We start from the raw sequence: 27,562 nt of genomic DNA, 5'->3' as shown, positions 1-27,562 counted from the left end.
CATTTCAATAAATGTTTTACTTATGTGGGTAGATAAGTATACCCACTTATAGTATAGTGATTTGAAATTTTTCATTCTTTATAGAGCAATTGTCTATCCAGGGACAGATAATACATTGAAAAAGAGGAAGAATATCAATAATTGAAAGGAAAAGGTAGTAAAAGAAAAACTATCGTAACATAGCCCTTAAAAAAATAAGAATTGGCATTTACATTGGTTTGTTAAATGTCATCTGTTAGATGCAGCTGCACATAATAAAAATATTAGAGAGCTTTTTACAAGGAAGCTGTGAGAGACATCCCAATAACCAGGGACATCCCAATAACCCCCAATAAAAGGGGGACTTATCTTGTAGCTTTTTTTTTTTCTTGAATTCTATGGAGTTACATTTCATTCTGGAGCAGAAATAATCCAGGGAACAGGGGCAATGATAGGATCAGAAATGAGGTCTCTAGACAAACTTGGATGGAACATTACAAAGGTATAAGTCTGAAGATTCATAAAGGTCTCTTACCCACCAGGAAATAGTCCAAGGGTCCTTAAAGTCATAAGAAAAAGAATGTGAATGAATGAATGAATGAATGAACGAACAAACTACAAAAAAATAAAGCTCAGGGCAAAATAAGGCAGTAGGGGGAAGAAAAGGCATTCGACTGAGGGTGGAACTATTCTTATAGTATTTTTTCTGGATTTTTTTTTTTTTTTTGGTTTACTTTTCACTACACATTATGGAAAACTTCAAATATTCATATAAAAGAGAATAGTCCAGTGATCCTCCATCACCCAGTCAATTCTTAGTCACTCATGATTACAGGGTCTCAAGGAACTGAAATTTCCAGTGCATCTAAAATAATCATTCTGACTATTTAGTTTCAATTTCTCTTTTTTAAATCTGTTGTGTATTCTTTATGACCTTCTGAGTTGGGACTATGGGGCCACAGAAGGGAGAAGCTGGAAGCCTTAAAAAAAAAAAAGAAGTCCACAAACATGTTGTTTATGCCCTGGATAACCAGAAGTTGAAAGTGTGACTTTTGTGGTTTGTTTTGGCCTTGTAGGCCAAAACTATTAGACTATTGGATCTGAAAGAAAGAAAAGGGATGCTGAACCTCTTCAGCTGGGAAGGCAAAATCATCAGAATTCTATGAGGTTAAGACAGTTGCTGTGGCTTTTAGAAACTTGTGTGGCCCAAAGGAGTCATAAACCATTTGTATGGTATAAAACCCTTGAAGAACATACTTGGTTTCCCAGGAATGCCTGCCATTCTTACACTCACAAAAGGCTCATGTCCCTCAAGAAGCTTGGTTGGAACCTCACTGGTCTGCTTAGCATTGCCTCCCGGAAATACTGAACTGTGTAGGGACTTAGCCCTTCTCTGAGGCTTCTTTTAACAGGTGAAATGAACAGATACGAGCTGCATGATGCATTTCTTTCCAGTTTATAATTCAACTTTAAAGTAAAATCTGCAGTGGCCCTTCTGGTCCCTGGCCTAAGTTTCAATAGCATTTTTTCCTTCTGGGGTTACAAGGAAAGCAGTCAAGAGTTAAAATGTATTTCTATGGTCTTGTTAAGATCCAGAGTGGGAAAGCTATAGATCCTTAAGATCCCCTGGCCATCCACTCAAATGATACCGTACTACCACCCCTACAGAAAGCCCACAGAATTGTGACCTGTCTGTTTCCTATGTGACTCGGTAGGAGAGAGGGGGATTGACCTCTCCATAAACCCAACTTCCTGCTTATTTTGTGTGTTTGATCCACATCTCAACATTAGTCGTATTAGAAGGTCAGAGAGTCCCATTGACTGTGTGCTTCCAGATAGAATCAACAAAGCCCCTTTCTGCAGGAACTGCTGCCATCCCTATGCAGGGCTGAATGCTCAGGGATCAGGGGTCTGTTTAACCACAACAGCACTTTCAGAGCTTACGGCAGAGCTGCCGGTGGCAGAGGTCCACCACGTGGATCTTTCTGGACCTTGGAGACTAGAATCACAAAATCCCAAAGTCATTATTCCTCTAAGTGGAGTGCACATCTGGAAAGTACCTTTTCTAGGAGGGAGTAGGATAGAGGTCATTTAATGACATTTCGGTCTTCCAGATGTCTCCTAAAAAAAGTATCCATAATGATATATCAGTGTCCACAATATCATTTAAAGACTTTTTGATTAAAACGCAACAGTGCTTGCTTTCTGGGTTTCACTTTGCTGCTGAATTTTTTATGATGTTGTTTATTGAAAAGCAGCACTGTGTTCTGAAAGCTTTTACCAGATTCCCATGGTGATTTGCTAGGCATAGCACAATTCAAATTAAAATTTCATCGTCTTCAAAGGCTACTTTTATGAGCTATAAAAGAGCACCTGCCTGGCCCTGCGTGGGTGCCATAATACAGAGAAGAGGCACGAAGCTTTTCTTCCAAAAGTTTAGAGCCTGTATCATACTAATAAAGAAAATGTAGAGCGAAGATTATACCATTTTCATGTTTGTGGTTTACTTCAAATATTGGAACTTTTGGCAACATTTGAAGCAATTAAAAGACTCAAAGCAATGCCATTATAATAGAGTCATTGATATGATATATTAATGTCTTGCAGGGTCTGTAAGAAGAATCCTCAGAACTCACACTGTTTGAGGTCTGGCTTAAACTGTGCTCTGGCCCAGTTCCTCTAACATCCTTATGAAGCAGAAATGATCACATTTCAATAAACATGTGACCTTGCTTTGGCATGGCCTTGACATTTTACCAAGCTTCTTTCCTCTGACTCAGCAAGATGCACTCCCTATATCCATCCCCCACACTTCTGCACTCAGGATTCCTTCCAGTAGAACTTCCTGCAGGAAAAAAAAAGCATGAACAGCCCATTCAGGACCCCAAGCAGGATGGTGTACTGATTTCATGTTCCCTTGACCCCCAAACACATAACAACGATAGAATATTTAAAAAGGAAATACAAAGAGTGTCCCCAAGGCTGGAACAATGCCAGAGGAATGAGCAGCAGTGGAATCACAGGCCAGCTGATCTCTGGTCCAGAATCAGATGGTGGCAGCCACGCATTGGGCTCCCTGTCAAGATGGAGGCCAGCACCAGGCTGCATGCCACAGGCTGAGGTGACAGCCACACTTCCTTCACTCTCAAGCAAAGAAAGCCAGACACAATGGCCACTGCCCTGTCCCTGGAGCTATGGCTTGTAAAGGGTAAACCTAGGGAGGGAGTAAAACAAAGTCACGGCCTCATAAGTAGGAAGTGAACTAAATTCTTCCTTCTTGGTAACCAGATCTGTTATTCCCGTTATTCCCAGCAGAGAACTAATAGCCCTCTCTGCCTCTTTTTCCTGAGTCTTCCTTCAACTAGTGGCTGAATTCAGTTTTCATGATTTATGATTCTATAAAAATTTATGCCTGAAAAAATTTTTAAAATGGACTTTCATTCCCTATGAGAATATTCCCATTATTCTCATAGGATGGGAACTTCAAATGAGATCTGGTTCTGGTCTAGTGCCAGGAGCCCTGATAGGAGTAACTGCAAAACCACCAGGGAAGGACAGGGACTGGCAGGAAGAGAGAGAGAGAGAGTGAGAGTGAAAATGAATCTCCTGCTCAAAATGAGCCTACAGGCCAAATAATCTAAGCAAGCACATGAAAAAAACCCTAATACTGAGAAAAGCAACAAAATCTACTGTTGAGACAGAAATTCATTCCAGTTATTATTACAGAACAATCTGGCAAAGACTTTAAAATAAGTATGCCTAGGATGTTGAAAAGATAAAAGTGTGAATAACTTCCATTAAGAGCAGAAAATTATATGACAAATACTTGAAACAGAACATTATATTAATAAATAATAAATCTTGAAAATGAAAAATATGGTAATTGAAATAAAAACTTAATGGTCATGGAAATAAAAGCTTAAGAAATGGAATAAACTTTGAACTGAGTAGAGTGAAAGAGGAACTTTATGAATTAGAAAGTAGGCATGAAGAATTGATCAAAACTTCAATTCAGAGATGTCAAGAGAGCGAGAGAAAGAAATAGACAGAAGGAGCAGTTAAAAGATGTGGGAAAGGTGGTAAATTTCCAACAGTCAGTCAATAGGAGTTTCAAAAAAAGAGAATGGTGAAATGGTAGGGAAGCAGTATTTGAAGCTATTGAAAGATAAAATAGTCTAAAATAGAAGGTGTAATTCTTCAGACTGAAAGCATACATAAGAAGTAAACAGAATAAACAAACAAAGTTAAATTTAAGCTCAAATATTTTGAAATAAAGCTGCAGGATACCAAGGAAAAGGAAGACAAGCAGATGACCAGTGAAAGAAGCATTATTAGGCTGATATCAGATTTCCCATCAGCAGCAGTAGATACCAGATAACAGCAGAGTAATATCTTCAGAGTGCTGAGGAAAATAACTGTCAACCTAGGATTTTATAGGGGCTTCCCAGGTGGTGCTGATGGTAAAGAACCCACCTGTCCATGCCAGAGACAAAGAAACATGGGTTCTATCCCTGGTCAGGAAGATCCCCTGAAGTAGGAAATGGCAACCCTGGAGAATCCCATGGACAGAGGAGCCTGAAGGGCTATGGTCCATAGGGTCGCCAAGAGTCAGACACAACTGAAGCAACTTAGCGTGCACACACACAAAATCAGATTGCTTTAGACTATATCAGGGCATCATAGATGCAAACTTTATAAGAAAATTCTGGCTGAAAGTTTAAAATCAGAATCCTGGGTAAAGTTTATCTTGTGTTTCATTTCTAATCAACAGCTTCAAAGAATTAGCAGCCCTCTCTACCTCTTTAGGGGTTTTCCTGCTGGCTCAGACAGTAAAGCGTCCGCCTGCAATGTGGGTGACCTGGGTTCAATCCCTGGCTTGGGAAGATCCCCTGGAGAAGGAAATGGCGACCCACTCCAGTACTCTTGCCTAGAAAATTCCATGGATAGGGGAGCCTTGTAGGCTACAGTTCATGGGGTTGCAAAGAGTCGGACATGACTGAGCGACTTCACTTCACTTCTACCTCTTTTTCCTGAGTCTTCCTCCCACTAGTCACTGAATTCAGTTCTCACGATTTGTTATTCTATAAAAATTTGTGCCTGAAAAATTTTTCAAGATGGACTTTCATAAAATGTCCCACTTGTATAAAATTTAAGGTATCCAAAGATTTTGTAAAGCCACTGGGGCTAACCTCTGCTTAAAGACATTTTGGTGCAGATATTCCAGATGTTATATGTAGAAGGAAGGGAAATGATTATTAGCCAAACAAATTGTAATTATGAAAAGGAGTGACTGATAATGAATTCCACTTTTAATTTTGAAAATGTTTATACAAAACTGGGTTGGGCCCAGTGTTTTTACATTAGAATCTGTAGACATTTATTTGCCTAATAAAATAACCACCCAGCCTGGCAAAACTCTGCATACTTGGCAGTCCCTTCTGCCCAGGAGCCTGGAACAGCATTGGCCCAGCAGGTGTGGCTTTCAAAAGGTTCAGAGAGCTGAATCCGGGAAGTCTGCCCAGCGTTCCACCTGAGTGCGGTGTGCCTTCCCGAAGGCCAGGTTCATTTCCAGCTTTTCTTAGGTTCAAAAAACCTCTATTCATTCACAATTGATAATGAAAACTAAAATAACCAAGGGATTGACACTATACACCAAAATTATAACATTTCTTTTCAATAAAAGAGGCCATGTATTTTTAAAATTAATTTATTTATTTTGATAGGAGGCTAATTGCTTTACAGTATTGTAGTGGTTTTTGCCATACATTGACATGAATCAGCCATGGGTGTACATGTGTTCCCCATCCTGAACCCCCCTCCCAGCTCCCTCAGGATTATCCCAGTGCACCAGCCCTGAGCATCCTTTCTCATGCTTTCAACCTGGACTGGCGATCTGTTTCACAAATGGTAATATACATGTTTCAATGCTATTCTTCAAATCATCCCACCGTCGCCTTCTCTCCACAGAGTCCAAAAGTCTGTTCTTTACATCTGTGTCTCTTTTGCTGCCTTGCATTTAGGGTCATTGTTACCACCTATTTTTGACCTGTAGAATGTAGATACTCTATAGCGTTTAACATTATTGTATTCACATGAAACCTACTCTTCTGCTTGCTGGCATGGGTTTGGTAGCCCTCCTTCCTTAAAGGGTGAGGTGGTGGTGGTGGTTTAGTCACTAAGTCGTATCCGACACTTGCCACTCCATGGACTGTAGCCCGCCAGGCTTCTCTGTCCATGAGATTCTCCAGGCAAGAATACTGGAGTCGGTTGCCATTTCCTTCTCCACAGCAATCTTCCCGACCCAGGAATCAAACCTAGGTCTCCTGCATTGCAGGCAGGTTCTTTCCCAACTGAGCTATAAGGGAAGCTCGAAGGGTGAGGTGGGGGAAGAACAGAACTCTCAACATCTTGGGCCTTAGGAAGGAAATGAAGAACAAAAAATGTTTTCCTCGACTGGTGATTTTTTTCACAAGGTCCTCTTTGATCATAGGACCCAGTCATGACCAGCTAATAAGATCTGACTTCCTGGGCCCTAGGATCAGAATCACCTGCTTCTGTAGGGCAATGGGAGGAGTGGGGTGTTGGGGGGGACAGTTTTGCTAGCTGTTTCAATATCTTGAGCCTCTGTGTGCTGGTCTGAAATAATGATTTTCAGATTTAGAACCTTTTTATCAACTGAAATCTTATAAAAAGCCCAATACATAAACGCAGGCAAAGCACAGCTCTTCCAGTTTGGATTGGGCTGGGGGACCTGGAGTCCTGTCCATCTGGGCACACCTCCCCCACCATGGACTATGTGTACCTCAACTTTTCTTTTTTCTGAAACTTCTTAGATCCTTCCTTTCTGGGCCCAGGATTAGCCATAGGATTGGAGAGGGCTTGATGATGAAAGATCATGGAATGAATGAGAAACATTCTAGAGACTCCACTTATTTTGTCTTACTAAATGAGCCAAGTCCCAGAACCACTATCAAACTGGTAAGAGGAGGGGAGATTTTTTTGACTGGGGACCAAGGATGCTGAGAATGCTGCAAACCACACTATGTAAGTTGCATGTGCTTTGTCTACTCAGAGAGTTCACCAGGAGTTACCCTGAAACTGCTGTCAGGTCCTGAATTGTTCCCCAGCTTTTGGAGTCCTTCTTTCTCTACAAGTGGGCTGGAGGATGCTAACTCTCATTGTGCCTGGAATGCCACCAAAACCTGGGCCTCCTATGGGACCAGGGGAGAAGGAAATTGCAGGCAAGGGAGATGGATGAACCAGGCATGGAATTCCCTACTGGCACAAGGTTGCTGCTCATGAACAGTAACCAGCTTTTCAAAATCACCCAGAGGTTCTTCTTTAAAGTGGAGATTTCTAGCCTGGTCCCCGGAGAACCCATTTACATCAGGCACTCTGGAAGGCCTGTCTGGGAATTAACATTTTTAACAGGTGCCCTACCTGATTGTTATTCCCACTGCATTGTCAATAAGAATTCTTCAAAGTTTTTGAACAGGGGGCTGATGTGGATGAATTTGTATTTCAGCTGAGTTAGTGCAGCAACTCCGTACAGGGTGCATTTGGGCAGAAGAAATGGAAGGGATATTACCTAGCAGTAGGTGAGTTGAGCGGGGATTGAGGTGTGGAACAGGTGGGAGAACGAAGATTAAGAAACCTTTCATCCATGGCTGATTCATGTCAATGTATGACAAAAACCACTACAATATTGTAAAGTAATTAGCCTCCAACTAATAAAAATAAATGAAAAAAAAAAAAAAGAAACCTTTCACGGGTCAAGTTTCAGGGTGGGGCCGCTGAGTGATGTGGAGAGTAACGGTGAGAGGGGAATCAGGGAGGACCCTCAGAGATCCCGCGGTAGTGACTCGGGTTTCCGTTGGGTGCTGTGGGGCCTTGGGTACTTAGTGTTAGTCATCACAGTCCAGCCAGTGGAAATGTTACAGGAGCAAACCAACAGAAGATGATTTTGCTAAAAGATCAAAGTGAAGGAAGATGAACCCACAAAGAAAACCTAGAGGGTGTAAGTGTACACTTTAAAAAATAGCATAGTTTAGAATAAATTTCAACCAAAACTGGTCCCTTTTATTGTAGTTTTGGCAGTTAAGTGGACTCAGTTATCTGGAAAGTGTGTTTATACAAAATATCCCATTTCCCTAATAAATTGAGAATATGGTCAGAGTGTGGGGTCTTATGTTTATACCCAGTCTTAAAAGTGAGCTAGATGGGCAGGAGAGTGTTTTGTGGGTTGCCGAGGTAGATACCGAGATCCAAGGACCAGATGAGAAAATCGTAGGTCATGCACTGGCAAGGGGTCCAGTTTGGCTCAAGTCATCACCATGATGATGACCTTAGAGCAGATTTTAAAATATATATTAAGGTTTTCATTTAAAGCAACCTTGCCCTAGAAGCACTGCATGGGAAGAAAAAAGTGAAATTGCATAATCGTTTTAAGCTATGTGTGTATGAAGAGAACAAAAGTGATTGTAAAACAACAGAAGATAGTAAAGCCTAACACCAAAGATAAAATGCTTAACTCTGGGGGAAAACCAGATGGCCCCAGGGGGGCAGGACAGTGCCCATCAGAACAGGCTACTGGAGGAACAGCCATACTGACACTTGTCACAGTTGGTGGCCCAGGACACTGAAAGGTCACTCACTGAAGATCTGGGTTCCAGGAAGAGTGGACTGTGTGAGTGGCCAAGACCCGCCTCCTGAGGCCACAAGTCCTTGAGCTGCCGGGAAGCAACCCCACTGGGCGCAGTGGCTAAGCCGCAGGCAGCTAAGTGCGTGGGTCTTCACAGCTCGTTTCTGGCTTCCGCTTGGCCTTACACCTGAGTCATCTTTTATGTATGCCCTCCTATAGCATTTCCATAAGCTGGTTGTGGCCAACACCATTCATCAACATAATGGGCTCAAATGGAACTCTTTGAAATCTCCCGGGACATGTCTTGCTCTAAGAAAGAAAGGTTAACAGCGATTCTTGAACTCGGAATTTATGTCTTCCCATAAATTGACCTCGGGAGGTTATTTGTGGATTCCAATAGAGGAAAGCCCTTCCGAGATCCCTGCAGTCCTTGGCCCTCCCGGCCCCCACCAGCTGATGTTCTCTGCCTGCTCCTGCGAGCTCCTGCGCCAGGATCTCTGGGGACAGCATGGCGGTTGTATGTCTTGGCTTATTCCCTCTGCCATTTGTCCATTCATTCGCTGAGTATTTATTGCAGCCCCGCTTTTTCCAGTCAGGGTGCTAAGCGCTGGAGAGGCAGCGAACAGACATCTGTGCTCTCCTGGACTCACCACCTAAACAAACAATTACACAAGTTCTTATTAAAAGGCAACTGGAAAGTGAACTCGGAGGAGCGCAGGTGCTGTGGAAGTTTCTGTGGGAGGCTTTGGTGGGCTCTGTTGCCCCACCCCTCATGTTAATGCAGGTCTCTGGGGGGCTGACTGTGTATGGGCAGGATCTCTGGACACCCCCTAAATCACCATCGCATTACTCAGCCGTTGCTGTGAAATCTCAACCTCAGAGGACAGAGCCTCTGTCTCTGATGATGACGGCCCTGGCTGGTGTGTGCTGTGCCCTGCTTCTCGCCCAGCTCCAGGCTCCCTCCCTGTGACCCCAGCCCAGTTACTGGGCGCTCTGACCTGAGGCTTAGGTCCCTGGGGGATGCCAGCTGCCGGAGGGTACCTGGAGGGTGAGCATCCTCAAAGCAAAGCCCAGTCACTCGCCTACACAAGTTTTAGTTTGTTTTCCAAAGTGTTTGTTGTTTAGTTGCTAAGTTGTGTCTGATTCTTTGCGATCCCATGTGGTGTAGCCCACCAGATTTCTCTGTCCATGGGATTTCCCAGGCAAGAATACCAGAGTGGGTTGCCATTTCCCCCTCCAGAAAATCTTCCCAACCCAGGGATCACACCCAAGTATCTTAGGTCTCCTGCATTGGCAGGCAGATTCTTTACCACTAAGCAACCAGGGAAGCCCTTTTCAATGTGTAGCTCTCAAACTTTTCTGATGATAAAACTAAAATACATACATTACAATAAAAGCTAACATTTCAAAAATGAATCAAAGTAAAAGTTAAATATATTGCCACCTTCCATTACATCTACTTTCATAAATAACTTCTTTGAACAGTTTGGTGTTTATCCTTCCAGATATTTGTGTCCTTTTGTAAACACATAAGTTTATTTTTATGTTGTCCTACATGTTCATATTGTCCCTACAACCGACTTTGTTTCATCTACAAACATCCTGAACAGTTTTCAGGACAGTGTATGTAGATCCTCCTCCTTTCTCGGTGCCCCGTGTGTGTTTCCTGGTAGGAAGGCACCAGAAGTGAATCAATCCCCCATTAATGAACTGTGAGCTCTCGGCCATATTTTGTTGTCATAAATCTTATAGCAATGAATAGTCTTATACATACATCTCTCTGTGTCAAATTCTTCCTAGAAAGGTATTTTGGGTCTAACATCCTGCATTTTTAATGGGCTTTCATTCACAATGAGGTGCTCTTAGCCACCCTTCACGTCACGCGTGGCTGGATGCGCTGGTGTTCACTGTTCCGTTTGCTTCTAGTATATTCCTCTCCAGGAACTACACACCTCTGCTTCCCACGATAGGCCCAAGTGTTTAACTACAGTCTGTTTTTTGCTGAATCTCTTTATTCCAGTTGGATTGTGCACTTTATTTAATTGTTATATAAACCAAAGAAGCATGAAGGAGAAAAGCTTGTCCTAAAAAAAAAATGATGTTTGTTATGTTTTTCTAACCACCAACTTGAATTTAAAAAATTTTTTAAATAACTAACCATTTACACAAATCACATCAGATTCAGTGGCTTCAACTGACTTGTAAACTCCACTGACCGTGGGACCATGTTTGCTGAATCTCTTTCTTCCAGTTGAATTCGTTATAGTAATTGTGTAATTTATTTAATTTTTACATAAACTAAAGAAGCATGAGGGGGGAAAGGTTGTTCTAAAAAAAAAAAAGAAAAAAAGACATTTAAGTTATGTTTTTCCAACTACAAAGTTGAACTAAAAAAAATTTTTTAATAACTAACAACTTACACAAATCATATCAGATTCAGTGGCTTCAACTGACTTATTATAAACTCCTTTGGCCATGGGACCACTCTTAGTCCACCTTGCCAGTAATGTTTCTGAAAAGCATCCCACAGCTGTTTGGTTTGTTTGTAAATTGGGTTATCTTTTCTCCTTAGAAATACCTAAGAACCAGGCATGTCTTATCTGGGGTATCCAATATAATCTGCCTTAATGAAAGTGGATTTTTAGCCCTCTTTTTCATCCCCCATCAAGCCACTGTAAGCTCCAGTAATGCTGACTAAGACCCCACGTTCAGCCTCGTAGAAAAGAAATTTTCTGTCCGGAAATTACAAATTTGCTCTCTGGAAATCACAACTGTTGCCTTTGAAAGTGAGAGAATGTCTGTAGGCAAACATCCGGCCACTTTCTAACCTAATATAACATTAGAAATGGTTTTACAGCCCCTCCAAAATTTACAAACTCTTTATGTGACTATGTTCAATACTTAAGTATTTGTTATGGGCTTCCCATGTAGTGGTAAAGAATCCGCTTGCCAAGCAGGAGATGTAGATTCAGTTCCTGGGTGGGGAAGATCCCCCAGAGAAGGAAATAGCAACCCACTCCAGTATTCTTGCCCGGGAAATTCCATGGACAGAGGAGCCTGGTGGGCTACAGTCCAAGGGATCAGGGGCTGCAAAGAGTCGGACACGACTTAGCAAGTGAATAACAACAAGTATTTCTTGGACATGTGGATACACAGGGAAACACTTTTCTACAGGGTTGGCTGTATAGGGCTCTCTGATGAAGTCTGGATGAACTAAGAATTAAGTCATACTGAATCCATTCAACAAATATTTGTTAAATGCCCACTATATACTTCCCAGTTTCTCATAACTGCTGGGGCCACAGCTAGCCACAGCCAGCAGGACTGCTCCAAGATGCTTGTGATCCAGGCAGAGACTTCAGGCCATGAGGAAACACAAAACTTCAGTTAACTCAACAGGACAAACACTCTCTGAAATACTCTGACCATGTGTGCACCTGCCCAGTGGAGCAGGCTGGTGCGAGGCAAAAAAAAAATCTTCTCATGAAATCCATCAGTTTTCTACATCTTCTCAAAGCTTCCCCATGTCATTTAAGTATCAATTTTACTTACCCTCTTGACACTTGGCAGAGCCCTGCAGAGACCACCAGCCATCTCACTGCCGTGTTTTCTCTTCTAGGACATCAATGAGTGTATTCTTGAAAACTACCCCGAGTGTTCCAACCCCAGGTTATTTTACATCATTCCGTATTTCTGTGGACAGCACCCCAGATGCAGGTAAAGACTGAAACAGGCTCATGACATGCTTACGTGGACCATGATGGTGGGAAACCCACCAGCTGGCACTTCTCAGGCACCTTCTGTGTCCCCAGTCTCCTTGCCTTCTGGAAGTCAGTTCATATTTATTGCGAATCTCTCAAGATCACATCTGAGAGTCTGAATGTCTCATAAATAAGGAAATTAAGAAAGCAAGGTCTGGAGAGGATCTTGGGGACCACCCCTAAAGCTGTGTAACTGAAATGCCAATCAAACTCTTCTTCCTTCTTAACATACACCTGTCACTACCCAGCTCGTGAGATAGTAGAACCCATGGGGGTGCAGCCAGCCTGCTCCTCTGCAGTGAGAGCTTCATCGATGGGTGTCCTTGCAAGTGTGGTGTGTCTAACTGGGTCGAAACAGGGATGCTCACTTGGAAAATTCCAGAGTGTCTCTCTCCTGAGACACTTAGCGAAGAAGAAAGTACTTTTAGTGATCACTCCTCAGCCTTATTTGGATGCCAGACCCTTCTCTATAAGGTGACTTATTCAGACACTTTATGTGGTCTACCCACCTGCATCCCTGGGGAACTTCTTGGGAATCCCCACCTAATCCCAGTCTCTGAGTTGAGGTCCAGGCTACTATGACCCCCTCTCCAGCTGGTTCTGATCCAACTACACTGGAAACTCACTGTACTCTAGACGTGTGTCGCCTCCGGAAGAAATGGTGGTAATGATGAATATTATCTTTGCTTGGTGGAAAATGAACCCAGATGCCAGAAGTGACATTTCCCTCCAAAGGAGAGGTAATTAGAAGGTCATTGATTAGAAGGTCTAAAGAGACTGGGGGTTGGGAGCAGGGAACATACAGCTGTATCAAGTTGCAGTTTATTTATTCATTGTACTTTTTGCTGACACTGTGATTGCTACTTAGTTATTACCGACGTTTTGCTGAATTTACCACTTTGTTTATGGTCAGAATTCTGGGGCTAGACGTGTCAGCTTCATCATAAACTCCTGACTTCAGGAGGCCTCCCTCACCTACCCTCCGCTCTGTAATACATGCCTTCTGCTTCAGGGTCACGGCTTCAGATCCTGGGAAGATTTGGGGCCCAATGTCTCCCTTTCTGACACAATGAACATATTTATTCAGAGAAACATGATTGTAACTCCTTAAAGTACTTTTTAAACTGTATATTTCCCAGTCTTGGAGTGAGGACTTAGACTTTATCTGGGTCCATGCGTGATGATTATCAGAACACTTTCAAAATGTCACCTTCTCCCACCTTGACAACAATTATTTGAGCTAAATAAGGATTATTTAAAAATTTTCAAAAAATAATCCTGGCTTCCCAAGTTCCCCCAGATGGTAAAAACCAGCTAGGCCTGGAGCCTAGTTCCTGTGATCTGCAGGCTGGGCTCCTTACAGGGTTGTCGGCTCAGAGATTTGCCTTACAAATACAAATTAGGCTGTTTTCCTTCTGTAATAATACTTTTAAAAGTTGTCTTTAAATTTCTCAAAAGAGTAAGATGATTAGCAGTCATGACCCTACACCTGTTTTGATTTCTACAGAAATCATTATCAGTAAGTTTCCCATGTCTAAACTTCTCACTTTATGGATGCGGTTTGATCCTTCTATTAAAAAGTCATTCCAGGGACTTCCCCGGTGGTTCAGTGGTTAAGACTCTGTGCTTCCAATGCAGGAGACATGGGTTCAATCCCTGGTGAGGGAACTAAGATCCCACATGCTGTGCAGTGTGACCAATAAATAAATAAGCCATTCTAATCAGTGTTTGTTGATGTCTAGCTGCCTGGGCCCATATAATAAACATTTATCTGGGGCTCACTAAGCTCAAGAGCCCCAGGCCTGTCACTATGCAGGGGCCATGACGCTAGAGGAGAGATGATAGTGCAGGGGCCAGTTGGACCACGGCTGGAGATGCTGCATCTGGGCTGGTCCCTGAAGGAAGTAGGATTTGGACTTTTGTGGATGGGGGCAGGTAGGAGAAGGGAGAAACTTTCAACATGTTGTTGCTGCATTTGAAAACCAACCTTTGATTTAAACATCATTTTTCTATCTATAAAGGGAGCCTGGTGAGTGGGCCCTTGAAAGAGCAAAGCTGAACGTGAATGAAAACTTCCTGCTTGTGGGGATTCTCGAAGAGTTGGAAGACGTGCTGCTTTTACTGGAAAGATTTTTACCTCATTACTTCAAGGGTGTACTCAGTATCTACAAAGACCCAGGTAACTCCGTCTGTAAGCATTTCTTCTCTGTTTGGAGGGTTACTCACCTTGAAAAGAAAACTCGGGAAATAAAGACATGGAATCACCTCCTCTGTTAGTGAAGGGAGGTTCCCCTGGCTTCAAAGCAAGGTCAGAACCACGAGATACAGATCCCAAAGCCTTGAGCGTCAGGGCCAGACGTAAACTCAATGTTTTAAAGGCTTGGTGCTTCCATTTCCTCCTCTGGAAAATGAAATTGGCAACATTCCTGTCAACGTTGTCCTGAACGTGTTGCTGGGGCTTCCCTGGATGGAAAGGTGGGCACATGGGAAGGAGCCATCCTGTGACGCGCTGTCTCTGGCTCTATGTCTATTTTAAAAAAAGCGACTCCCGACACAGAGAACAGATAAAGCAGCATGCTGAAAACAGTCATGATTTTCCTCCAACAAATGCAGTGGTTTCCAAATAGAAGCGAGAAGCAGAATGCAGCAGAGCGATTACAAGATGTCACTATAAATGTGATTACTTTGAGAAACCCATTGTGTATTCCCCCTATTATAATTTTATCCCAAGAGAATGACAAATAACATTGATTTTGCCCTGTTCTTATTAATCTATTGCTGCCACAACATTGCCTAGTCACTAATGTGTTTATTGTTTGGTTGTTTTGAAATGGGAGGTATTATTCTGCCTTGCCCAGGGGAAGGGCTCCCCCAGTACAGCCTCTGCCCCACACCCCAGACAGCCAGGCAGAGACCACGTACTACATCATGAGCAGGTACTGATGATGGGTGAACTGGGCTTGTCTACAGGGGCCCTGACTTCTGTTTCATGGTAGGTAGGCGGTAGGCGGCCCTACCACCACCAGGGGCTGGTTGGGGGAAGGTGACTGCCTTGGTCTCCCCACTCTCTTATTCAGAGAACAACTCCCACGTGCTTACATGACCAAGGACCTCGAGGTGTGCTCTGCACGTGTGTCTTCGAAGCAGGAAGTACAATTGGAAGAGCTAGAATTGTAACCAGCTCTGAATGGTCAGTTTTTTACATAGGGCCTTCCTTTGCCCTTTCAACACTTGCCCTGGGTTTTGTGTTCTCTTTGGGCAGCTTCTGTGAGGCTTATCTATGGTAACACTGAAGGCCAATCAGCTCCGCAACTTCCTTGTCCTGAAGAGTGACCGCGTCCCCAGAGGCAGAGGACAGGAGACCAGCATCCACGCCCTCTAGCTTCTGGTATATTTTAGCCTCTGCAAGGACGAAACCCCTGTATTATTTTCTCATGGCCACAAATCAGCGAGCTGGTGTCAGATAGGTTAGCGGAGGTCACTTGATCATTCACACCAGAACCAGTTCACCTGGGCCTTTTCAGTCTAAACTCACACATGGTGGCACGCTAAAATCTCTGCTCTTGACCTTTACACAAGAATTTTATAAGTGAGTAGACTAGAAGATAGAGAACAGAAACACTGAAGTCTGAGACCCTTAAAACTCTGTAGATTAGACTGACCATGAAGTTGGATTAAGATGCCAACACTCCACTGACCATTTTTCTTTGGTGCTTGTCTTATTTTATTTAAAAATTCAGATATGTCTAGACTTTTTGTAATCCCTTTCCAGCAAGATGAAGAATATTTAGGCCAGTCTCACTGCTGAAGAAAAAGCACTAATAACAATAATTGAGGAGCTGGTAAAAATAATGTCTGCTAGTCAAATGAGCCATCACTTATTCTAGATTGGAAGGATAGTCATTAATTCTTTCCAATCAGTACTAAGGGTTCCAATCACCCACCATTTAGAGAAATTAAGAACTTCCCTAAATATCTCAACTGTTAGTGCACCCCACCCATTCATTTCCTCTAAGAAGTTATGCTGATGAGTAAATTTGTCCCCTACCAAAAATATTGGAGAAATTTAGTCTTCATAAAGTTTTTAAGAATGTACTTGATATTAATGTTTGCATTCTGTGGAGACCCAGTTAAGCATATCTCAGAAGAACTTGATGATAATAAGTACTCAAGATGGAATAAAAATGAAGGTTTTCGCCTGATGGGTAAGCAAGAGAACATGTTCACGTATTTCTCACCAGCCCAAGGTCATTAGTGAAGCGGAGGCAGTACCTTGGAGCAAGGACTCAGTAAACTCTGTCCAACCTGGGTGTGAATTTGAATTGGGAGAACCGAAGCCAAAACCGTTACTGGGTAAGAGCAACTTCCCGTGATTAACTTAGACAGTCTCATTTTTTATTGATCAGTTTCAATCACATTTGCTCATTCCTTACCTTTCAAAACTGAGAGGCTTGGAGCCAGCTCAAAGAATTGAAGAGACTGAGATTCATGGTCATCCACCAAATTGTGAGCAGAAGGGCCACAGTTTACGCTTCCTGAGGCACAAGGGTTAACTGGTCATGAATGCTTTTCCCCCTTAGCTCTTAAAAACGGACATGCTGTGAGGTATCAATATTTTTCTTAGTCATAGTTCCTTTAGGAGTAAAATCACAGTGGTGTTAAAGGCCAAATAATGAATATCTGTGATAAGAACAGTGCTTTTATTAGCATCCCTCATAGATGTCCTTGAGCTGGTTAGTAACCCAGCTGTTCCACTTCAGTAGCCCGGTCTAGCATCCAGGCATGAAACTGTAGGACCTGACTTTAACTCACAAGCTTCCTCCTCCCTGAGAACTCGAAAGCTCAGGTGTCCAATCCTTTTCTCTTGTATTTTAAGTACTTCTTCAACTTGTTTCCATTACGAATGTAAACATTGGAGCCACAGTAGAGAATTCCTAGATTTTTGTGGACTGTCCTTGTGAATCTGGCCACCAACTACTACAAAGGAAAATATGTGTGATTCCAAACAAATGGCTTCCTTACTAACTTTGAGGGTTTAAGTTCATTCATAAATCAAGTGCTTTGTCTTGTTTCTAAAAAAAAAAAAACTATTTACACTTGAATAGTTCTATAAACGATGATGATGTGCTGTGCTAAGTCGCTTCAGTCATATCTGACTGTTTGTGACCACATGGACTGTAGCCCTCCAGACTTCTCTGTCCTTGGGATTCTCCAGGCAAGAATACTGGAGTGGGTTGCCATGCCCTCCTCCAGGGGATCTTTCCGACCCAGATATTGAACCCACATCTCTTATGTCTCCTGCATTGGTAGGTGGGTTCTTTTACCTCTAGCACCACCTGGGAAGCCCAATGATGATGATAAATAGAAGTACAGATTTAAATATTTTTTAACTAGGTGTGAATGATAGACTCCCATTAAGAGTATCGCAATGTAAGGCTGAAGTTTATTGGCTTTGCGGTATTCAAATCTGAGGGTATTTACATACAAAATTAAAACTGGCCAGTTTTAAAAAACAGTTATTCTTTAACGAAAGAACACTGAGTTGGGAGTTCTCTTTATGTGGTGGTTCCGCGCTTGCAGTGGGCTCCCCTTGTGGCTCAGCTGGTAAAGAATCCACCTGCAATGTGGGAGACCTGGGTTCAATCCCTGGGTTGGGAAGATCCCCTGGAGAAGGGAAAGGCTACCCACTCCAGTATGCTGGCCTGGAGAGTTCCACAGGCTGTATAGTCCCCGGGGTCGCAAAGAGTCGGACATGACTGAGCGACTTTCACTTCACTTCTGCCCATAGGACCCAGAGCAAATGCAGCTTTGGGTGGTAGATCACTAGGATCTATTGGATCTGTTATTATGATGCTAAAGTATTACATAGAATGTTTTAAGGCACCTCTTTCTAGCTTCTGTTGGTTAACACAATTATAGAGTGAAAGTGAAAGTCACTCAGTCGTGTCTGACTCTTTGCGACCCCATGGACTGTGCAGTCTGTGGAACTCTCCAGGCCAGAATACTGGAGTGGGTGGCCTTTCCCTTCTCCAGGGGATCTTCCTGACCCAGGAATCTAACTGGGGTCTCCTGCATTGCAGGTGGATTCTTTACCAACTGAGTTTTTCCCCTTAAAAACAAAAACAAAAAAACCCCCACCATCCTAGGCAGTCTCACTGCCTCCTCAATTCCCAGTTATGGAGGCTGTCGCCACCTAGAGGACATGGCGAGCCTAGGCTTCAGCGTTCTTTCAGAATCCGTCCTTGGCTAAGACAGGGATCCCAGCTCACTCTCTGGTCATGCTGTCCACCCCTCTCTCTCACACCGTATGCTTTTCTGTCAGGGAGACAGGCTATCACAGTGATTAGACCAGAGGCTCTAGAGTAGACAGCCTGGGCGTTAAAGGCCATCCTCCACCTAACCGGACAACCAGAGGTAAGGTATAACTCCTCTGCCCCTCAGTTTCTCCATCTAGTTAAGACACGGAAACAATACTGTCTGCGTCAGAAGGTTGTGGTGAGATGTTCCTGATCAAATCCGTGTAAAGCCCTCAGCCCAGAGCTTAACATATGATAGTGTTAGTCCTCAGTTGCGACCAACTCTTTGAGACCCCATGGACTGTAGCCCACCAGGCTCCTCTGTCCATGTAATTCTCCAGGCAAGAATACTGGAGTGGGTTGCCATTCCCTTCTCCAGGTGATCTTTCCAATCCAGGGATTGAACCCGGTTCTGCTGCATTGCAGGCAGATTCTTTACCATCTGAACCACCAGGGAAATCCCAACATATGATAAGTGTTCAAAACTTAACTCTTAGCCTGCCAACCACATTACAGGAGAGAGACAGGGCCTGATGTCTGGGAGGAACTAGGGCTTCCACTCTCTTTCTGTAACTTCAATGTGAAAGAAAGAAATAGAAGAGAGAAGGAGGGAGGAAGGAAGAAAAAACCATGATGACTCTTCATTTATTTCATCAGTGACAGTTGACCTTTAACTATAAAATCACATGCCTTTAGGATCTGAGTATTTCTGACTCAGAAGGAGAGGAACAATTATATTCTGGCCAGTACCTTATCCTTTAATAATCATAAGGGAATAAGTTTAATAGAAATATTACTACAGAGACATGCTTGGGTACTGAAAAGCATATACCATTCAAATAACCAGGGATTTTTAAAAAATAACCTACTTTTTATGCCTGAACTCTTATCAGAAATATCAGGACATTAAAATTTCAACTTTAAATGAAACCCACTATTGAGATGTGACCAGAGCCAACTACCATTAACTTGAGTTGAATGTTGAATCTTTCAGACTGTTCTGTATCATGTTATTTACTAGATATAAAATAGGTGTTCAATGATTTAATTGTGAGTGGTGTTTTCATTCTTGAAAAACCTTTATTTTCTATATGCAGAATTACATAATCAGAACGCTATGACAAACTTTGTCCAGCAGATGGCAGGGTCTCTTCATTTTTTTTTTTCAAGGAAGTGCCTGAGGTTTCCTAAGTTTCCATCTGCAGAGAGGCCTTTACAGAATGTTTGGAGGCAGATGTACAATTATGCCCAATTTGGGGCCTAAAAATGGGATCATATCAAAAGGATTCCAAGTACAATTGATTGCAGTAGTCCAAAGTGCATTATACGACAGTTGATGGGCTCAGGAAGTGGGAGGTGGTTTACAGTCAAATAAGTTTGTATAGGTTAAAAACATGTATCATTTGTTGTTCGACTCGAAGTCCTGTCTGATTCTTTGTGACTCCATGGGCTGCAGCACGCCAGGCTTCCCTGGCCTCCATTATCTCTTGGAGTTTGCTCAGATTCATGTCCGTTGAGTCAGTGATGCTATCTATCTCATCCTCTGCCACTCTCTTCTTTTGCCTTCGGTCTTTCCCAGCATCAGGGTCTTTTCCAGTGAGTCAGCTCTTCACATCAGGTGGCCAAAGTATTGGAACTTCAGCTTTAGTGCCAGTTCTTCCAGGGTTGATTTCGTTTAGGACTGACTGTCAACTCTGGCTTATAAAAGTCATCCATCATTCTACAATAATTGGATTAAACATGCTGTTTTTCATCTCTTATTTCCTACTTCTTATTTCTTTTGTTGTTGTTGTTGTTGTCCAGTTGTTCAGTCACTTCTGACTCTTTTGCAACCCCAGGGACTGTAACCCATCAGACTCCTCCTGTCCATGGGATTTCCCAGGAAAGAATACTGGAGTGGGTTGCCATTTCCTTTCCCAACCCAGTAGATGAAACCAAAATTTCCTACACTGCAGGTGGACTTTTTACCACTGAACCATATTCCATTTACTCTACAACAAAACCCCAAAACATTCCGGAACCTCACAGAATGGTTGAGAGAAATTCCAACCATCTACAGACACCAATGAAGCTGTTTTAAAAACTCAATTATTGTTCATAAAAATAAGACCCTACTCTGTTATTGGTTCATCTACCATCAATGTTCTCCATAAAGATCTGTTTTTCACCAATCATATGCGAGGCTCATATCCTAATCATGTTGGTACTACATTGTCTGTGTGTTTGCGTATGTACATCCATTCGTGTTCAAACTGCTAAACCACTTATTAAGCAGCAGTGGTATTTGAGCGACTAATCTTGCATCAGAACATCAGCAACAGTTTCTAAACAATAGTAATTTGCATATCAATTTGCCATTTATAAAGCACTTCCATATAGATGATCTCACTTGATTCTTACACGAATCTTCTGAAGTTGAGAAAGACAGTCTTTGTTTCATTTTCTAAACAAGGAAGCTGACAGTGGAGGAGTAGAATAGCTTGCTCACAGTTATCAAGTCCCGAGTGACCACAGACATTCAAGCTTCTGTCCCCAGAACCACCACTGACTCCATGAACCTATGACCCTCCAAAGATGCTTCATATCCGATCACTAATGCAGAGCATTAAGCACCCTTATGTAGTAAGCATAATACAAGGTACTAAGCACTGTTATCCTCGAGGAGGGCCTGGAATCCCACTCCAGTATTCTTGTCTGGAGAATCCATGGACAGAGGAGCCTGGAGGGCTGCAGTCCATGGGGTCACACAGAGCTGGACACGACTAAAGCAACTTAGTATGTATGTGTGCAAGCCCCCTTATGTATTGCACTTGAAGGTAAAAGCTTGATAATAAAATCTATAGATTATCTCTATTCAACATATGGTTTGATTTTATAGTAATTTAACTTTCCCCCAATATTCCTCTTCTGTGAAGGATAATATTTAAATATCAGGTATAATCTGATATTTTGTTGAAAAATTCAACAAACCCTTTCAGCAAATGTTTACGTGTCTGTAATGCACTCCAGTCCTGGGGAACAGCTGTGTAAAGATAAAGAAAACCACATCTGGACTGAGCATCATCACAAACAGGGCTGGAGGGACACCTCCTGTTGAAGATATTTGTGCCCGGCTTTGAAGGGTGCATAGCAGATGTTCACCTGGCTGACGTGGAAGGAGGCAGGTTACGAAGAAAAAATGTGAGTGCAGAAAAAAATGTGAGTGCGAGTGTGAAGGCATAGGAGTCCCGAGTGCAGGAGGCTTGAGGGGCATTCCAGCCCACCTCGGCCCTTGCCTGCTGACCTTACCTCTTCGATCTGAGTCCTCCATCCTCCACAGCTCAGTCACCCTGCTGCTAAGTCAGTCCTGCCCAAGGGAGGAACAGTGCCCGAGGCCTCAGACCTCGGTGCAGTACAACCTGGAGCTGAGTCACTCACGCCAATCCCAGAACCAGTGGCCAAGCCACAGTTGCCAGAGGGCCATGTGTCACCCCCACCCCCAGTCCCCCAGTTTCCATGCCCTCTGCCACATCTGACCACCTCCCAAGGATCCCTCACTTTCTAACAGGATACTGCTATAACAGGACCAGGTTCCCGGGTCCCTAGGGCTGGGTTATTCCTCTTGGCTTTATTTCCAATTTGCACACTCAAGATCTAGCCACTGTCTAGGCCTAGGGTACCCATTGCCTCCAGTCGGCCCTGCACTGTTCCACGGGGGTCCCACAGACTCTGCAGACACAGCCCACTGTCCTCTCTGCCCCCGAAGTTCCCCTCTCTGCCCACCAGCGTGGACTCCCCTTCTGTAGGCAGCCACTCTCTGACTCAAGGGTGAGCTGGCTGTGTCCCCTGACAATGGCCTTCCTCACTGGGAGCTCTTGGGATCATCCCTTCAGAATTTTCCCCTAGTCCCCACCTCCCATCCCATGCACCCTGGGAAATCGATCCCTTCTAGGTCCCAACCTCGTCCTCTGGAGAACCCCAGATGCCCCCCACAGTGTGGTCAGGCATGGGGTGTGCAGTTTGTGCAGTTTTCTCTCTTATGATTCATTTCCCCGGATGAAAAGCTGGCTAATAATATCTGAGTGTGTGGTGGAGGTACCAGCATTCCTCTGCGTTTAGAGGTGAATTTCTTCTTCTTGAGAATTTAATAATTTCTACTTTGAGCAGTTTTGAGTTGAACTTGACAGTAATATGCTTTGCATTGAGTAAGAATGCTACTGAGGGTGGAATTAGTCACCACAAATTTCAACTTTTGGACTTTCCTGGTAACTCAGCAAAGCTGAGATTCTCCTAGAGCCTGGGCCAAGAAGATTAGAGATCTGACCCCAACTTTTAAAAAAAGTTGATCTTTTTTTAAAAGACCCTTTGAGCTTCCTGTGCTTTTGTGCCCAAACTTCCAAGATCCATACGTGTCCTGGTGCCTAATGTGGTGATGTGGAAAGAGACTTCCAGAACTGTCTTTGTGCCCCTGAGTCATGATCTTGCCTCCCTGACAGTCTTTGCTTATAACATGTACCCCCCACCCCAGACTGAGCGAAGTTCAATCCTTACCCATTTAGCATGACTCAATACTTTACAATGGCAACTTCTATTTTTGTTCAACTAATCTTGTTCAAATAAAAATATCATTTCCTGATCTGCATTTTTTTTAACATCTCAGACATTTTTTATCGACATATAACATCCTAACTTTTCACATCTTGTAAATGGTGTTGGACTTTGAAAAGAACACAGTGAAAAACTGCACGTATACCTGTGTGCAGAACCCTGCAGTTTTTAGTGGTTTCTTGTGAGCTATATCAAGCATATTCATTTCAGTGTCCACAAACCCACAGAGAAATCTAGTCTAATTTCCCACTACTGAGAGTAGGGACATTTTGCTGCTGAGTGGGAGCTTCAGATGCTCTGAGGTATTGCCTCTCCCGTTTTTACAGTATGCTTCTAAGTACTTCTCTTGGCTTGTCATAGCCAGACACTACTGGAGTACTTTCCAAAACAGGTTTTCCTAGAATTTTACCTCCTTGTTTTTTAACTATACTTGATATATTAAAGTGGTACGTGCACACTCAGTTGCTTCAGTCATGTCCGCCTCTTGCAACCCCATGGACTTAACCTGCCAGGCTCCTTTGTCCATGGGATTCTCCAGACAAGAATACTAGAGTGGGTTGCCATTTCCTCCTCCAGGGGATCTTCCTGATCCAAGGATCGAACCCACGTCTCTTATGTCCCCTGCATTGGCAGGTAAGAGTCTTTACCCACTGAGCCACCTGGGAAGCCCCATATTAAAGCAGTACATGCATATAATTAAAAATCCAATAGTACTAAAGGACATATAATGAAAAGCAGCTGTTTCCTATTTCAGCCCTTTCCACTGCAAAGTCAGGTTTTGAAGAAGCAAATACATTCAGCACAAGTAGCTGTTCTGATAATCACCACACTAATTATAACTAGTATCCACAGGCTTGTTTTATTTTTGTTGTTTTATTGTCTTAATTTATTTATTTGTGACATTATTTAGTTCTCTTATTCTACCACCCTTACCTCTACTTCCTCCCCCCACTATGTTCATAATATGGCTATATCCATATTTTACATACATATTCCTTATTTACATGACTATGACTGAATATATTTGTTGGATGCTGATCCAAGTAGTACACAATCAACTCATTTCATTTCTTGCATAACTTATTGTTTTCGCTAGAATTGATTATTGCCTTGGATTTTTTTATTTGCTTAGATTTATTTATACCTATCAAAATTTTCATGTGTGCCATTAGATCTGCTGTATCAATATTACTTTTGATTTTTTTTCAATATTTAAGATAAGTACATCCATTCCATTCCTGCTCCCTCATCCCAGGACCACTCCTCTCCTTCCCACCCAGAGGTCTGACTTTCTGCTTTGATCTGGGCTAATTACTCAGAAGTTTCCTGCACAGGTCTCCTGCAACTTCTCTTTACCATTTTACAGAATGTATTGTATCCCTGGTCTCCCGAATCCCTCAAATTCTATTTCTTGATTTAATAACTCCATTCATTCCAAGATATTCCCAAGTTGGTTCCTGATAAAAGAGGCATGGAGAGTGGTAAATTCTTTGAGTCATTGCATATCTGAAAAGCTCAGTGTTTTACTCTCTCCTTTGATTGTCAGTTTGGTTTGGTATGGATTCCTTCATACATGCATTCCATTTCCCATGTTTTTTTCTCACTTTCTCATTCTCTCTGTCTCTCCAGAGTGTTATTTTTATTCCTTTCATGAAAATTGACAACAGTGTGCCTCAGTGTGCTGAGTAGTCAGTAGATTTAAGCTTAAAACATATGTTTTTTCATTTCTGGGAATTTTTCTTGTTTTACTTCTGCATTTTTTACTGCATAATTACTGCATAATTTTATCAGCACTAGTTTCTGTATTTCAGTTTTGGAATACTGTTGGTCAGATATTGGAACCTCTAGATGCATCCTCTCTGTGTGCTTTATTATTTTTTCCTCTTTTAATTTCCATCTCATCAACTTTTTCTCTCTGGATGAGTTCCTCAATTTGTATTCCAGTCATTCTGTTGAATTTTCGCTTTTCCAAGAACTCTTTGTTAATCTTCTTTTCTTCTTTTTGCATACTATCTTGGTCTTGTTTACTGAATACAATGCCACCTTAAATCTCTGAAAATTACAGAAATTTTTAAAAAGTATTTTCATCTTTTTCTTACATTATCTCTATTTGCTCCAGACTCCTTTTTACTGTCATGGTTGGTTGCATGCTTGCTAAGTGGCTTCACTCATGCCTGACTATTTGTGACCCTACAGATTGTAGCCCATCAGGCTCCTTTGCCTATGAGATTCTCTAGTCAAGAATATTGGAGTGGTTTGCCATTTCCTTTTCCAGGGGATCTTCCCGGGGATTGAACCCATGTCTCTTATGTCTCCTGCATTGGTAGGTGGGTTCTTTACCAATAGCACCACCTGGGAAGCCCTTGGTTGGTTTGGGCATCCCTTTTTCAGTCCAAGGGTTTCTCTGGTGGCTCAGAGGGTAAAGAGTCTGCCTGCAATGTGGGAGACCTGGGTTCAATCCCTGAGTCAGGAAGATCCCTGGAGAAGGAAATGGCAACCCACTCCAGTACTCTTGCCTGGAGAATCCCATGGATGGAGGAGCCTGGTCGGCTACAGTCCACAGGGTCGCAAAGAGTCGGACACAACTGAGTGACTTCACTTTCTTTCTTTCTTTTCAGTCCAAAGTCTTTTCCCTCGTGGTCTTTTTCAGAATTCATATTTGAGGGTGAGACACACAAGCTAACTGAAAGTGGGAGCTGCTTACAATAGGGAGCTGCTTATCAACTAATGGACCCACTTGGGATGATCAAGCAACGATCAGGTTTTGCTGGGAAACATTTGTTAGTGATTTTAGGTCTTTTTTTCTCTGGAGTTTATTCCATTTTCCTGCTGCAGTGTTCCCCAAACATCCACTTGAGGGATGGGAGGTGAGGTGGGATTAGGAGGGCAGGACGCATATCTGGTTGTTGGTATGGGAACAGAGGCTGAAGGTCCATGTTCAGGCACCATTCGCTTCACTGTTCTCGTTTTAGTCCATGCTTTCCTCTCTCCCCTCTAGCTTAGCAAATCAGTCTGGAGCCTCTCCCCAAATCCTTTGGCGACTACTCCTAAGACTGCCTGTTCACAGGCAATGGAGAATGGGGGAAGACCCACGGTGAAATACCTGACTGCATGTAGGTGTGGGGGGAATTTAGGGCCCAGCTCCTTCATAGGCAGAGTACCTGTCTCATCCTCAGTTTTTCCATCTGGGCTGCCTGGGGCTACCTCTCTGTCTCTCTGGGGTTGTGCAGGGTGAGTTGACCCTCTTGATGTATGCCCCCGCCCCTGCCAACACTCCAGTGCATTTACTCTGCTCTGCTACATCCAATGCATTCCTCCAACCACTGTCCATCTTCCAGAAGTTGGTTGAGGACTGTCTTCTATTGAAACCCTTCTCCAGTTCTTTGTCTTTGTGATCTAACAATCTTTTTCTAAAATTATTATCCTTTACTATCACTTGCATGATGATTTTCAGAGGAGGCACTGAAGGCCTGTAGTCAGCCTACTGCATTTAGCTGGGCATGTGCTAATTACCTGAACTTTAAGATTCTATTACCAGTTTTGTGTTTAGAGCTTGTAGGTAGATCTGTTATACCTGTTTTTTTCATGTGACATCTGCTTAGCTGTGATGTTACTCAGGCTATCATAGCACTGCCTTCATTATCAGTACCCTGGGATTATAGTCCTGGCGAAATTCCAAAAACAAACAAAAATGAGATTCTGGCACCTTACTAGTTAAACCCCTCTCATTTTTTTTTTTTAACTGAATGATATTTGCTATGATGAGGCTCCAAACTACTATATATTTTTTTTAAATCACCCGGAAGACAGATCAGAGCCATCCATATTGTAGATTCATTTAATGGGAGAAAATGTAAACTATAAGAGTTGATAAAAAAAAGATGCTCTCCTGATCAGAGGCAGTACTCAACCATCCAAAGATACCAATCCAGTGTAACTTGACAGAAGCACAGGCCACCATTTCGTGTGCGGTCATGTGTCATTTCCCTAACCTAAGGCAGGGATCGCAGCAAAGGTATCGCAAGCCTGGGGAGTCCGGGGCCCTAGTCCGTGAACGCTGACAGTCAGCCCATGTCCGGGAGAAAAAGCAGCCTTTGAGAGGGTTTCTCGGCAGCAGCTGCTTTAGTAGCAGTAGCAGCAGCTCATATAACAAATGTTTCATGACGAATGCAAACAAAAGCCAGCTCTGAAATTCCAGCCACGCCATGTCCAAGCCAGTTCAACATCGTATAACCACTCCGTTCGAGTTTTTTCCCCTCTCTAAATGCATTCCATATGAGCCGTGGTGTGGGGACTGC

At 42.9% G+C, this 27,562-nt stretch overlaps 1 protein-coding gene across 2 annotated transcripts in view; it reads left to right on the top strand.

The window, feature by feature from the left end:
* The window catches only part of UST (uronyl 2-sulfotransferase), a 304,142-nt gene that overhangs the window by 239,997 nt on the left and 36,583 nt on the right, over positions 1-27,562 (top strand). For both annotated transcript variants that reach the window (XM_070461568.1, XM_070461569.1), the window contains exons 6-7: positions 12,240-12,337; positions 14,403-14,560. In XM_070461568.1, coding sequence (XP_070317669.1) covers positions 12,240-12,337; positions 14,403-14,560 — 256 coding nt within the window. The remainder of the gene's footprint in view (positions 1-12,239; positions 12,338-14,402; positions 14,561-27,562) is intronic.

The sequence above is a fragment of the Odocoileus virginianus genome, chromosome 34 (assembly GCF_023699985.2).
Source record: "Odocoileus virginianus isolate 20LAN1187 ecotype Illinois chromosome 34, Ovbor_1.2, whole genome shotgun sequence".
In the NCBI taxonomy this organism is placed as follows: Eukaryota; Metazoa; Chordata; class Mammalia; order Artiodactyla; family Cervidae; genus Odocoileus; species Odocoileus virginianus.
The sequence above is the reverse complement of the archived record's forward strand: the minus strand, read 5'-3'. Positions and strand labels throughout refer to the sequence as shown.